Source organism: Aptenodytes patagonicus, unplaced genomic scaffold (genome assembly GCF_965638725.1).
Source record: "Aptenodytes patagonicus unplaced genomic scaffold, bAptPat1.pri.cur scaffold_86, whole genome shotgun sequence".
In the NCBI taxonomy this organism is placed as follows: Eukaryota; Metazoa; Chordata; class Aves; order Sphenisciformes; family Spheniscidae; genus Aptenodytes; species Aptenodytes patagonicus.
In genome coordinates, this window is record NW_027472034.1 from 361,710 (window position 1) to 373,895 (window position 12,186).

The following is a 12,186-nucleotide window of genomic DNA, read 5'->3' on the forward strand; positions in this document are numbered from 1 at the left end:
ATCTCAGTCCCATGGCATCTCGTGCCAAAATCCTTAAGTCTTCACCCTGAAGAAAGGTGCTGCTTTTGCAGCTCAAGGCTGTGACAGCAGCCAGAACTGACGTGGGGCAGGGCTGGCCTCCTGCGCTTCTCCAGCTGTGGGCAGGCCTGACGGCACCACCCTGTTGGCATCCTCTCAGCTTCTTCTGCGTTGACCACATTTCAGGGCTTTGTGAGGAGGTTGAGGCATGGAGCCTCCTCTTGTGCCCTGTAGTTTTCCAAGGGGTCCCTGTCTTGGTGGCTGCAGCCAGGAGCAGGTTTGAGAGAGCTGCATGAAGTGACTTTTCCTGTATTTAATGAAGCATTTAGGTTGGCTGTTCGAGGGGAACCAGATGCAGGCTTGGTACCCTGTGCCTCCTGTCCTGGTCCCTCGGAGTGCCCAGTGCTCCCCAGCACTGGCCAGTGATGGGGGGGGGAGGGTGGAGTTGCAAACCGGCACCGTTGGGTTTGGGTTCCTTTCCAGCTTTCCTTTAGCACTGTTTCCATCCCCTGCTGCAGAGCAAGGCAGTTCTCAGCGTGCATCAGATCAGCAGCCCTGCAGATCCCATCCCTGTGTCATCGTGGTGCTGCTGGTCTCTGGGAACAGCAGTTTGCTCAGCAGGGACACGCATGGTGGGATGGAGCTGGGTCAAGGGGCCACCCTCTGTGGTGCAGCCTGAGGCATAACCCCCCCCCCCCCCCCCCACCCACCCCCCATTTTCCCAGGGAAGAGGTTCTGCTGCAAGACTGGAGCCCAGGCAGGGACTAACACACCTGGGCAAACCAGCACAGCTGAGCCTTGGTGACACTGGGCTCATCAAACCAGAGGTCCCTGGAGAAGAGTAAAACTTGACAGAACAAGCAAGAGCAGGTAGGACAGCGTGGCCTCACAAAGGTCCTTGTTTGCCATGGGCAGTGCAGGGACCGGTGCAGACTCCGCTCAGGCACGTCCCTGGTGCTGTGTCAGCATCTCTCCCTGAGGCTGGGGACGGCCCAGTCCCCTTGGGACAGGAGCTAAACCAGGTCCTGTGGTTCCCGCAGTGCTGGCGCAGTGCACTGGCAGGGGGGGGCAGCTGATACCAATGGCAGTGAGGCAAAAGGGCATGTGTCATATTAATTTTTTTTATTAAATTCAGTTAGTTTTCTCTTTATATAATAACCTTTTTCCTCTAGGCACAATACAATACAAGGACTCTGTATGTTTGACACAATGTACAGAAACTTCAATAATCTACAACTGCTCAGGTAAGTTACAAAAAAAACCTCCATGTTACACCAGCTACCTGCCACAGCCATTATTGTACAATAAAACAAAGAGGGGAACCTGGGGGTTAAGACTGTACAAAGATTTCTGCACTGAAATAAAACATTGTACGCCTTTAAAAACAAGACAGGTAGAAGAGCTGGCCGAGCTTGCAGGGAGGTGTGAGGGTTGGGCCCCAGCCAGCGCGGTGGCTCTGCCAGGCAGGGAGGGCTGCGGAGGCCGGTTCCCATCCAGCAGCTGGATGGCAGCGGGTCCTAAGCGACCTCGCAATGCCTCTTTGGGCTTCCTGGCAAACAACCCTCAGGTGGAGCGGGGCCAAACCCCACCCCCTCCCCATTCACACCAGTGCAGGGGATGGATGAGGTGCTGCGGGATCTGTTTCTGTACCGAATTTCCCCCCCTTGCACTGACACTGTGACAGCAACAAGCAGGGAGGTGACAGCAACAAGCAGGGAGGCGGCAGCTGGCGGTGGGATGCGCAGCCCCCAGCAGCGATGCGCTGCTGCAGGGCAAACCTGCCCTCCTGCTGGGCCGAGGGCTCCTGCCGAGACCCCTCTGCCCGCAGGCTCAGCCTGACAGCGCCGGCAGAGCACAAGCACATGGGACAGGGGGCTCGGGGAAGGGAAGAGCCCCGAGACAATGGGGAGAAGAGGGCAGTGCTGTGCAGTGCCCTCCGAGGTGCTGCCCCCTCCTTCCCGCAGGAGGGCTCAGGGGGTGACCTGTGCAAAGAAAGAGACCGGGTGGCACCTGCCAGCACTGCTGTGCCCAGCCGTGTCCCAGCCCTGGCATCGCTGCCGGCGGGGACCCTTGGCCACAGAGGGTGGACCCCTCGGTCCCAGGGGCTGGGCTGGTCCTCTCCCCATGCAAGGCAACTGCGTGTGCTGAGCGGGGACAGAGGGGACCGCAGCAGGGCGCCAAGGAGGCTGCAGCATGTCGTGTCCCCCGTCCCCCCCTCCCCACCCCGACAGCAAGCCTGACCATGGAGGTAGAGACTGTGCCCCAGCCAGGACAGGGAGCCCCTTTGTCACAGCCTAAGCAGGCACCTGCCTGCTGGGAACAGAGTGGCCACATCCATGTCCCCTCCTGAGACACAGAGCCCAGTGCCTGCAACTACAACTACCAACATCCCTGGGCAGACAGCAGCTGTGCTCATTTGTTCCTGTGCAAGTCTGGGACAGCCGAGGCTCAAGGGCTGGGACGCTCTGCCCGCTGCTGCCTGGGGGACACCGGCCAGGCAGGATGATCCCAGTGCTCAGGCGAGTCACCTCCACGAACACCAGCACCCTGAGCTGCAGATCCCCGGATCCAGCAAGATGGGAGCAAAGCCCAGGACATGCTTAGGCCAGCTACTGCACTACAGGGCAGCGGCACCAGGTCAGGAGGGAGCAGGGCTGATTCCCCCCTTAGATGCTCTGGCGAACATGCAAGCTGTGGGGAGGACGAGGCAGGCAGCTCCTGCTTTCTCCAGCAGCACAGGGTGGGGTGGAGGTGAGGTGCACCCTCTCCAGCCGGCTGACGACACCCTTGCTGCCGCAGAGAGCTGGAGCGGGGCCACCCAGCGCAGGAGGTGCACAGAGGACACACAGTAATTACAGGGCTCAGACAGGCCTGGGAGGACAGAGCAGGACAGGCTCCCGCCCGCACCCCCAGCCTGCTTCAACGCGAAGAATTCCTCCACTACACAGTCCTACCATAGCGTAACATACTGATCCTGCCCCCCACTGCTGCCTGGGGGTGCGTGGCCACAGGCTCCCCAGCACCACACACCCATGGCAGATGGGAAGGAAGGCCATCTCCTCCGCTCCAGTCAGTCACAGCCCCAGCTCGGACACGAGCCTGGGCACTGCCTCTGCTCCATGTGCTGGGGCCCGGGAGACTCTGTGCCTGGAATAGAAGCTCCCCTGAGCCCGTCTCACGCGTCCGACAAGCAGCTCTGGATGCGGTCGATCCACTGCTGGGCTAGCTGCACATCCTGGGCGCAGAAATTGTAAACTCTTTTTGTCGTCTTCAGCTGCAGGGGAGGAGAGAGGAGGTGAGCGGGGCTGGGTGGCTGCACCCGGCGAGCCAGCAGCACCGCAGCCCCTGGAGCCTGGTGCTGCCAGAGCAAACAGCTGGGCTCTGCGGGGCGGGGGGGCCACGGGCTGCCGAGCTCCTTTCCCTAAGGCGCAGCTCTGTGCCACACTCACATCGAAGAAGGCTTTCTCATCTACCGTCTTGGGGGCCCCCATGGTGGGAGTTCCTGGGGTGATGGACTCCACCTCGGCCAGGTCAATGACCCCTTTGCACTCCGTGTCCATCCGGCTGTCGTAGTACCGCAGCTGCAGGGAGAGGTCCCGCATGCATCAGAGCTCATGGGAGGGAGGGATAGAAGGACAGACCCCGGGGCTCACCCGCCCCTCGCCGTGCCCTGCCCCTCAGTACCTGATGTTTGGTTTTATCCAGCACGAACCAGCGAGGCTTCCACGGTTTCATGAAGGCTCCTTTCTTGTACAGCGACCCCTCGTAGGACCTGCAGGAGCCAGGCAGCGCGTTAGGGCAGAAAGGAGAGAGGGGCTGAAGGGCAGTTCGTTTGGTCTGTGGCACCCCAGCGTCAGCGGGGACGAGACGTGACCAGGGTCCATGCTCTGCAGAACCCACACGCCTTCACCCCTCCCCAGGTAGGGATCCCCCTCTCAGCGCCACCGGCGGCCCCCAGTGCCCTGAGCCCCCCGCCTGCCTGTTCTCGCTCTCCGACATCTGGAACTGGCTGTAGAGCGTGCTGGTGCTCTTGCGGCCGCCCTGCTTCCCACTGGAGGGGGTGGAGGTGCTGCTGGTGTCGCTGTCGAGGCTGAGGTTGAGGGTAGAGCCCACCCCGCTCTCCTGCAGGTACACACCCAGCGAGCGCCGGTGGTGGGAGAGGCCGGAGGACATCAGCAGGGAGCTGGGGGTCTGTGGGGAGCAGAGAGCACACCGTGAGGGGGAGGATGGCCCCACACAAGGATACCCCTTGGGCACCCCCAGCCTGGGGGCCGAGCACCAGCACCCCTCCTCGGCCCCCAGGCTGCAGGAGCAAACGCCCGCTTCGCTCAGGGCACCCTTGGGCAAAGCCACCCCCCCCCCGACACTGGCACCCGTCACACAGCCCCCAACCTACCCGGCTGCCCTCCTGCCGCGCCTCGGTGCGCTGGGAAGCTTTGACCTTGTCCCACGTGTCCTTCCAGCGCTCTGGGACCTGCCCCAGCTCCATCTCCAGGTTGTGCAGCTCCTGCAGGGGGATTCAGGCATCAGCCCGGGAGGGGACAAGACCCCCGGGACCGTTGTCCCTGTCCCGGGGGCTCAACCGACTCCAACCCTGCCACAGCCCTGTCCCACTGTGTGTATGGGGCAGTGTCCCACCCCTGGGGACACCATGGGGAGCCAGGGCGAAACCCAGAAGCAACACGTAGATGATGCTGCCGCCAGCCGCGCTCACCTCCAGCAGTTTGGAGATGGCATCGGGCTCCACGCGGCTGCGGTTGTCGTAGCACGGCCAGATGATCTTGCGCTTTGTCTGGGGGGCACTGGTGTCCTGCCGATCCGCCTCCTCCACGTGCTCCGGCTGCCCCTGCGCCAGCTCCCAGTCATAGGAGGGGCCCTCAGAAAGCGTCTCCTCCGTATAGTAGTCCCACACCTTCAGGTTGGAAATGTTGCTGTACGGCCTTAGCACCTGCGGAAGAAGCAGGGTTATGGTCAGGAAGGGCAGCAGCATCCAGGCAGGACATGTCCCTGGCCATGCTGCTGGGACAACCTGTCCAGGCGAGAAATCAGTCCCTTCACAATGAGTTTTCCCCAAGGGCGATGCTTTCTGACCGGTAACAAGAGGCAGCTGAAGCTGGAAGGCCGCGGGCTGGTCAGGAAAAGGCAATGCTGGGCCAGAGAAAGGCAGAGCTGCTCCCAGCTCTGGCCAAGACTGGGCCCAGACCAAACGAGAGCTCCGAGCAGCTCAGCCGCAGCCTGCCCGCACTGGCAGAGAGCAGCCCCCTGCGCTGCCGACCTGCTGAGGCCACGCGCCAGAAGCTGCCGCTTCCTCTCCCCGAGGAAGGACTTTCCCAGCTTGTGGTGGTGAAGAGCCCAAAATGAGACCCTGACAGCTCCAGCTCGGGATCTCCCCTGTGCCCCAGCCCTCTGCAGCCTCACCTACATCCCCCCAACTCCTCTGCAGGGACACAGCTCTCAGGGGCCTGACTCTGCTCGTGCCCCCCAAGGCGGCAGGCACCCTCCCCAGGGCCCCGGTGCAGCAGCTGGGCAAAACCGCTCAGGTGGGCAAACACCACAGTCCAGCTGACAAGGGGCTGCTCGCTCGGCTCCACGTGGGCGAGGAGACCCCGGGGTGCCCCTGGAAAGCCCCGTCCGAGCCCTCTGCAGCACGTGGGGTCTCGGCTGGGACGGCCTGACCCAGGGCAGAAGCAGAGCTCTCACCTCCCCATCCTCAGGGGCATACATGTAGTTGAAGAAGACGGGGGCTTTCTTGTTCAGCCGGTCGATGTAATCCCAGATGGACTTGTAGACCTGCTGGCTCTTCCGCTCACCCTTCTCCTCGTAAAGGAGGCCTGCGGCGAAGAGAGCGGGGAAGGGGCATTATTTGGGGCAAGGCACTGGGCTGCCATCCACTGTGGGCCCCGCACGCTGCCCTCACCCAGCTCGATGCGCTCGTAGTCGGAGTCCAGCAGAAACGTCCGGAAACGGTTGGAAATGTAGTGGTAGCTGAGGAACTTCAGGTAGTACTGGCTGAACTCAAACTCCATGGGGAACTGCAGGTGGATCTGCAAGGAGCAGCACGGGTGAGACCTCCCAGGACCCACAAACTGCAGGCTGGCTCTGGACCTGTTCCCCGCTGCACAAGGAGCCAACCAGCCCCGGTGCTCGGGGAGACCCGGCCGGTGCAGAGCCGGCAGCCGGCGCGCTCGGAGCTCACCTGATGTACGCAGTCCAGGAACTGCAGGAAGATGGGGGCAAAACCGCTGCTCTGGCCAGCCAGGGTCTGGGCCCCGCGGTGGCTGAAGCGGTGCCCGAAGGAGAGCCACTCCTTCTCCACGAGCAGGCGGAAGCCCTCCAGCGTCCGGTAGTAGGGGTCTGACAGCAGCTGCACCAAAGAGACCACCTGCAGGGACAGGGGGGCTCGAGATGCTCGTGGGGAGACGGCCACGGGCAGCCGTCGCGTTCAGCAGCTGGAGGGCTCCTACCTGTGTGGTGATGTCCCAGCCGTCCTCCAGGCTGACCAGCACAGAGGAGCCGGTGTCCAGGAGCTCCACCACCAACACCGAAATCTGCAGGATCTTATGGATCTGCCAACACAAGGGCCAAGAGTTATTAGGGTGCAGGAAACTCATTTGCTGGACATTGTGCTAAGTGACCCTTTCTCCTGGAAGCGGGTGAGCCAAACGAAGCAGAGCACGGGGGCTACGCAGGGCCACGATACATGACCCCCGTGTTCAGACACCATGCAGCACTCTTTGTCTGCAACAGCAAAGTCAGTGGGGCAGAACCACCACACCACGAGCAAGAGCCGTGGGTCCCTCGCCCCCTCCAGCAGCCAGAGGGTCCAGTCCCACAGCAGCTCCACAGTGGGACCAGTCCTGCAGAGCAGCAGCCACCTGGGTCACCCCGGCTACTGCAGGCACTGCCTTGTACCAACCCCTTGATAGCGTTCTGCAGGTCCTACCCTGCTTCCCCAGACAGCAGCTGCCCCAGACACTCGCAGCTCTCATGTCCAGCACCACAGAGCAATACTCTGGACTATTTTATCCTTGTTCCTCATACCAACCTTGCTCCCTTAGCGTCCCCCACTCCGTGCCACAGCGATGCTCTGGAGAGGGCACCTGGACCCCCATTCTCACTTTGCCAGGAGGCAAGAGCACATGCCCGTGAGCGACAGCCAACAGCGAAGACTCCTACCGTGGGGACAGACCAGGGCCCCTCCAGGCTTTGTACGACAACTGACCTGGGACAGCCACTCGGACTCCTCCAGGGACCGCAAGTAGGTGACGCTGGGGTCAGTGGAGGGGCAGCCGGGCACGCAGGCCTTCATCAGCTTCTTGAAGCTGGCCTTCACCTGCCGCACATCGAACACCTCGATGGGAACCACCTCCCAGTGCTGCAGCGGGTCCGGTTTCACCCCCTGAGGGAGGAGAGAATCAGCGCCGTCCAGACAGACACCCCAAGCAGACCCACTGCCACCCTTGCCCCCCCCCCCCGAGGAGGCTGTTGCCAGGCATCGGGGTTACCTTCAGCTGTGACTTGTCCCCGATAATGTAGAGCGAGGCCCGGTGCTGGCGCAAGAAGCTGGCCTCCGAGGGGGTGCCGTTGTGCTGGGCACCCAGCAGGTCTTTCCCAGCCAGGCGCGACCCAATCTCCATGTTCAGGGCGTAGCTGCTCATGCGCCCGCTGGCTCGGATGCTGCCCCACTTGCCTGCAAGACAGCCAGCAGTCAGGCTGGGGGTCCCCGGCTGGCTCGCGGGCTGCGCTGGCATCCGCGTCCCCCCAGCCGGGCTGGCGCAGGGGCGAGCAGCTCGCCACGAAAGCGGCGGCTGAGCTGCTGCCACCCCGCAGCCCAGCGCCCTGGGAGCACATGCCGGGAAGATGCTGGGAACCAGGTTTGCTTTTGCTCCTTCTCCTTGCTGGGTGCTGTAGGATTTCCTGCCTGGTGGATACGGAGACCAACCCTGGCGGCTCCGCGTCCCCGTCACCTGCGCGGCTGCACCGTGCTCCGGCCCCAGGCCTGCGCCCGCACTGCCAGGACCTGCCCCCTCCCTGCCAGCCAGACCCTGTCCCTGGCCACCACCACCCAAGCACCAGCAGATGTGCAAGGAGCCTAAAGCAAACCTGAGAGGACGTTGCGGGATCAGCTGGGGACAGGCCCGGTACTTACCGCTGGCACCGCAAGCTGGACCAAGCCAGCAACATGCTCAGTGGAGGCGTTAGTGGGCTGAGGTGGGTTGTTACTGGGGCATTAGTTGTGTGAAGGGTGGGAGTGTGTGTGTGGGGGGGTCAGTCGGTCAGGTTAGCACCCGGGTGGTGGTTAGGCGGCCGGCGGTACCGTACCTCGGGGCGTCTCGCGGCCCTTCGCCGACACGCACTTGGGGGTGGAGAGAGTGATGACCCTAGCTCTGTGACCAAGCCCTGAGAGCACAGGACGAAAGCAACCTCAGTGAGGGCACCGGGGCGAGGCGGACCCACGCTCTTGCTGGGTGGACACGGGCCGGGCGGGAAGAGGCGCCCGGGGACCCGGACGGAGCGACTGGAGCAATGAGTGGGATGAATGAGATGGCTCTGGGGTGCTGCAGCAGGTCCCTCCCTCCCTCCCTGCAGCTGCCCCATGGCAGAGAGCTCGGGGGGAGCAAAGGGGAAGCATCTACTCTACAACAGCTGCCCCAAGCCAGGGGCCTTCACGAGGCCCCCACGAGGCAGCGTTCACTCGCACGTCCTCACCTCCACGGCTAATAGTACCGGGCCCATCGTCCTTCCCTCCCATCACCTGCTTCATGAGCGATCCCAGCTTAGGCTGTCTCTTGTCGGAGAAATCTGTAGCACCAACAAAACGTCAGCTCTCGGCCTCGCTGTGCTGCTCCAGAGGGACCCTCCCGCCTTGCCTCCCCAAAACTGCTCAGGAGGGAGGGGAAGGGGCCAGAGAAAGCAGCAGCAAGCAGGAGCGCCGGGGGCCGGGACCAGGAGGCCAGCATGCGGGAAACACCTTCCAGCTGGAGCCACAGCGAAAAGGCACCTGGTGCAGCAGTGCGAGCGAGGGCTCGACCCTCCCGCAGCTCTGCCCCGGCCCTGCCCCAGGCGCTTTGCACCGTGGGGGGATCACCCAGGCACTGCCGCAGCCCGGCAGCCCCCTGCTCTGCGGCTCCCTCGCCACCACACCAGGTCACCCCCACCGCTGGTCTGACCCTCCCTCCTTCAGCCGCGGCTCCGGGCATGTCTCCTCCACACCAGGGGAGAGGCCTCGGAGGGGCTTTCGGCAAGTCCTCTCCTCCCCAGGCTGCAGGGAGCCCCTGGCTGGGTTCCCCCACCGTCCCTCTGGCCCCCGGTCACCTCTGCAGCAATGATGGGGTGGATGGCTGGGACAGAGGATGAATGACACCGGAATGTGGCAGGGCAGCGACGGGCAACTCTGCCCCAGCAGGAAAGGGCAGGCTGCTCGGAGAGCAAGGGAGGCAGAGACTTACCGAGGCTTCCCATGACAGACCCCGAGCACCGCTGCCCGCTGCGCTGGGGTGCAGATGGTGCCGAGATCTCAACTACTGGGGTCTGTCCCCACCCGGTCCTCAGCGAGCGCCTGGATCCGAGCACAGTCTGGGGCTCCCAGTGCTCGCAGGTCCAGGGCCACTGGGTTTCCCAAAACCCGTCCCCACCACCAGCCACAGAGGCCCAGCTGGAGCCGGGAGCTCTGGAGAGCATGCTGGGAAGGCTCTGCTGCCTCCTGCGACGTGGGAGACGGGGGAGAGCAGCTCACCTGGCTGCCCAGGCTCTGGGACGGACAGCACGACCCACGGCTGGGGCCCTGCACACACGAGCGTGAGCCCTCCTGCATCCCCGCTGCGCTGCAGCCCATGACCGAGCCCCTCACCTGAGCTGCTCATGTGTGCGGAGGTGAAGCCACTGAGCGTGTTGCGCCCGCTGGCGTCGGCATAGTGCGGCATGGAGTTGATCACGGCCTGCAGGTACTTCTCCTGCTCCAAACTGGTGGAGTCTGTCTGCGAGGGGCCTAGGAGGAGAGCCACGAGCATCACCGCTCCGCCACCGGCACGAGACCCGAGGAGGGGTCTGCAGCCCACTCCCGGCACAGGCGTTGCCCAGGGGCGGAGGGGACGGGCACCTGCGGTGGGGGCGTTCTGGGACTTGAAGAGGCCCACGACGCCCTTGCCGTGCAGCCCCCCTGAGCGCAGCAGCACTGCCTTGGTGCGGGAGTTTCGCCAGCACACCACAGGGAAGCGGTTCTGGCGGTAGCAGCGGGAGATCCGCTGGATCGTGTTGTCCTGGATGCTCTGTGGCACGATGAGCAGCCCAGGGTAGCTGCAGGAGAGAGCAGAGGCTCTGCAGAGCCCAGCGGGGCGCAGCACGAGCCTCCCCACAGCTCCCACAAACCAGGGAAGACCCCCGCTGTCCCTGCAGACCCCCATCCTCAGCCGCAGCCCCGCTGAGGCTCACCTCCGGCAAATGGCGTACATGCGGTTCACGGTGGAGATGCGGAAGGGCTCGTTCTTGGAGCGGGTGAGGCTGCTGCTGAGGGTGCCCAGCCCCATCCGCTGGTAGTCGCGGCAGCAGGCTCGCTCCACCAGGTGGTTGATGGTCATCTTGTCCGAAGGTTTGATGGTGGTGGTGGGGGTCAAAGTGCTTCTGTCCATCTCTTCAGACACTGCGGAGACAAAGGGGAGTCTGGGTCTGCCCTCGGCACAGACACGGCATCCCACGTGCAGCTGGAGGAGACGGCCGGGCTGGAGGCATCTCCCAACCCCACAGAGACAGGACAGGGCAGGAGCTCCCTCCAACCACCTTCACCTGAAACGGGAGAGCTCAGCTGCCCCGTCCAAAGGGCTGGGCACTGGGCTTTGGGGTGACAGCCTTTACTTGTGAGGTTAAAAGCACAAAGTCAGCTGCCTGGGTACTGACGTTAGAGCAGATTTCTTTGGTGCTTTCACATCGCTTGATACCACACTGAGAGATGAGGAACAGCCCAACACAGATCTGTCCAGAGCTGCTCCATCACACTGGTCTCATCTCCCTCAGAGGAGAGCAACCTCCTGGGAGAGGGGGGCAACACGGGCGAGACCTCAGCTCCAGCGAGGCTTTCGGCCTGGGACACTTCCATCCAGGCAAAATCACTGTCAGGCGGACACAACCCTTGGTGGCTGTCCTCCGCGGGTGGCTTTCCTAATGCATTTCCTAATGCCAGAACTGGAGGACAACGATGGATCTCAAAGGCATCTCTTCTGGGCCTGAATGCAGCTCATGTTTTTGCTAATAACTTAAATGATGGACACAGTGGAGGCTTGTAATGTTTGTGGCAGACCTTGAACTGAAAAGCACTGCAAACAAACTGGGGAGCGAACAAAAGGAGCAGAATCCAAAGTATCTTGGTGAACAGAAGGAAAGGTCCAAAATCAGCTGTGTCCAGTCTGCCAGACCAGCCCCACACACGACAGGAGGGACTGGTCCCCGCAGACACCGCTTCCCACTGAAACCCTAAATCCCATCCACCACAACTTCTCTGACAGGCCTTCCCACCTGGGAAGGTTGTAATCTTCAACACAGAGGACTCCTGTCCCTTCCAGTCTGTCCTGGTTTCGGCAGGGATAGGGTTAATTTCCTTCCTAGTAGCTGGTACAGTGTTGTGTTTTGGATTTAGGATGAGAATAATGTTGATAACACACCGATGTTTTAGTTGTTGCTGAGCAGTGCTTACACTAGTCAAGGACTTACCAGCTTCCCATGCTCTACTGACTGAGAAGGCTGGAGGTGCACAAGAAGCTGGGAGGGGGCACAGCCAGGACAGCTGACCCCAACTGACCAAAGGGACATTCCATACCATGTGACATCATGCTCAGCATATAAAGCTGGGGGAAGAAGAAGGAAGGGGGGGACGTTCGGAGTTTGTCTTCCCAAGCAACCGTTAGGTGTGATGGAGCCCTGCTGTCCTGGGGATGGCTGAACACCTGCCTGCCCATGGGGAGTAGTGAATGAATTCCTTGTTTTGCTTTGCTTGTGTGCGCGGCTTTTGCTTTACCTATTAAACTGTCTTTATCTCAACCCACGAGTTTTCTCACTTTTACCCTTCCGATTCTTTCCCCCTTCCCACTGAGGGGGGGAGGAGTGAGCGAGCGGCCATGTGGTACTCAGTTGCCGACTGAGGCCAAACCACGACACAGTCCTTTGTTACTCTCAAAC

The 12,186-nt window shown here is 62.3% G+C and overlaps 1 protein-coding gene across 10 annotated transcripts in view; it reads right to left on the reverse strand.

Moving 5' to 3' along the window:
- Positions 1–1,118: 1,118 nt before the first annotated feature.
- Positions 1,119–12,186, reverse strand: part of SBF1 (SET binding factor 1) — an 85,712-nt gene continuing 74,644 nt past the window's right edge. For 4 of the 10 annotated variants that reach the window (XM_076363735.1, XM_076363731.1, XM_076363732.1 and 1 more), the window contains 17 exons: positions 10,450–10,657; positions 10,118–10,314; positions 9,869–10,006; positions 8,728–8,820; positions 8,341–8,418; positions 7,524–7,708; positions 7,241–7,417; positions 6,483–6,584; positions 6,215–6,400; positions 5,936–6,062; positions 5,719–5,849; positions 4,733–4,966; positions 4,415–4,525; positions 3,998–4,209; positions 3,703–3,790; positions 3,468–3,599; positions 1,119–3,292 (listed from right to left, as the gene is read on the reverse strand). In XM_076363735.1, coding sequence (XP_076219850.1) covers positions 3,194–3,292; positions 3,468–3,599; positions 3,703–3,790; positions 3,998–4,209; positions 4,415–4,525; positions 4,733–4,966; positions 5,719–5,849; positions 5,936–6,062; positions 6,215–6,400; positions 6,483–6,584; positions 7,241–7,417; positions 7,524–7,708; positions 8,341–8,418; positions 8,728–8,820; positions 9,869–10,006; positions 10,118–10,314; positions 10,450–10,657 — 2,498 coding nt within the window. In that variant the 3' untranslated portion in view covers positions 1,119–3,193. The remainder of the gene's footprint in view (positions 3,293–3,467; positions 3,600–3,702; positions 3,791–3,997; positions 4,210–4,414; positions 4,526–4,732; positions 4,967–5,718; positions 5,850–5,935; positions 6,063–6,214; positions 6,401–6,482; positions 6,585–7,240; positions 7,418–7,523; positions 7,709–8,340; positions 8,419–8,727; positions 8,821–9,868; positions 10,007–10,117; positions 10,315–10,449; positions 10,658–12,186) is intronic. The other 6 variants (XM_076363739.1, XM_076363738.1, XM_076363737.1 and 3 more) reach the window with 3 other exon arrangements.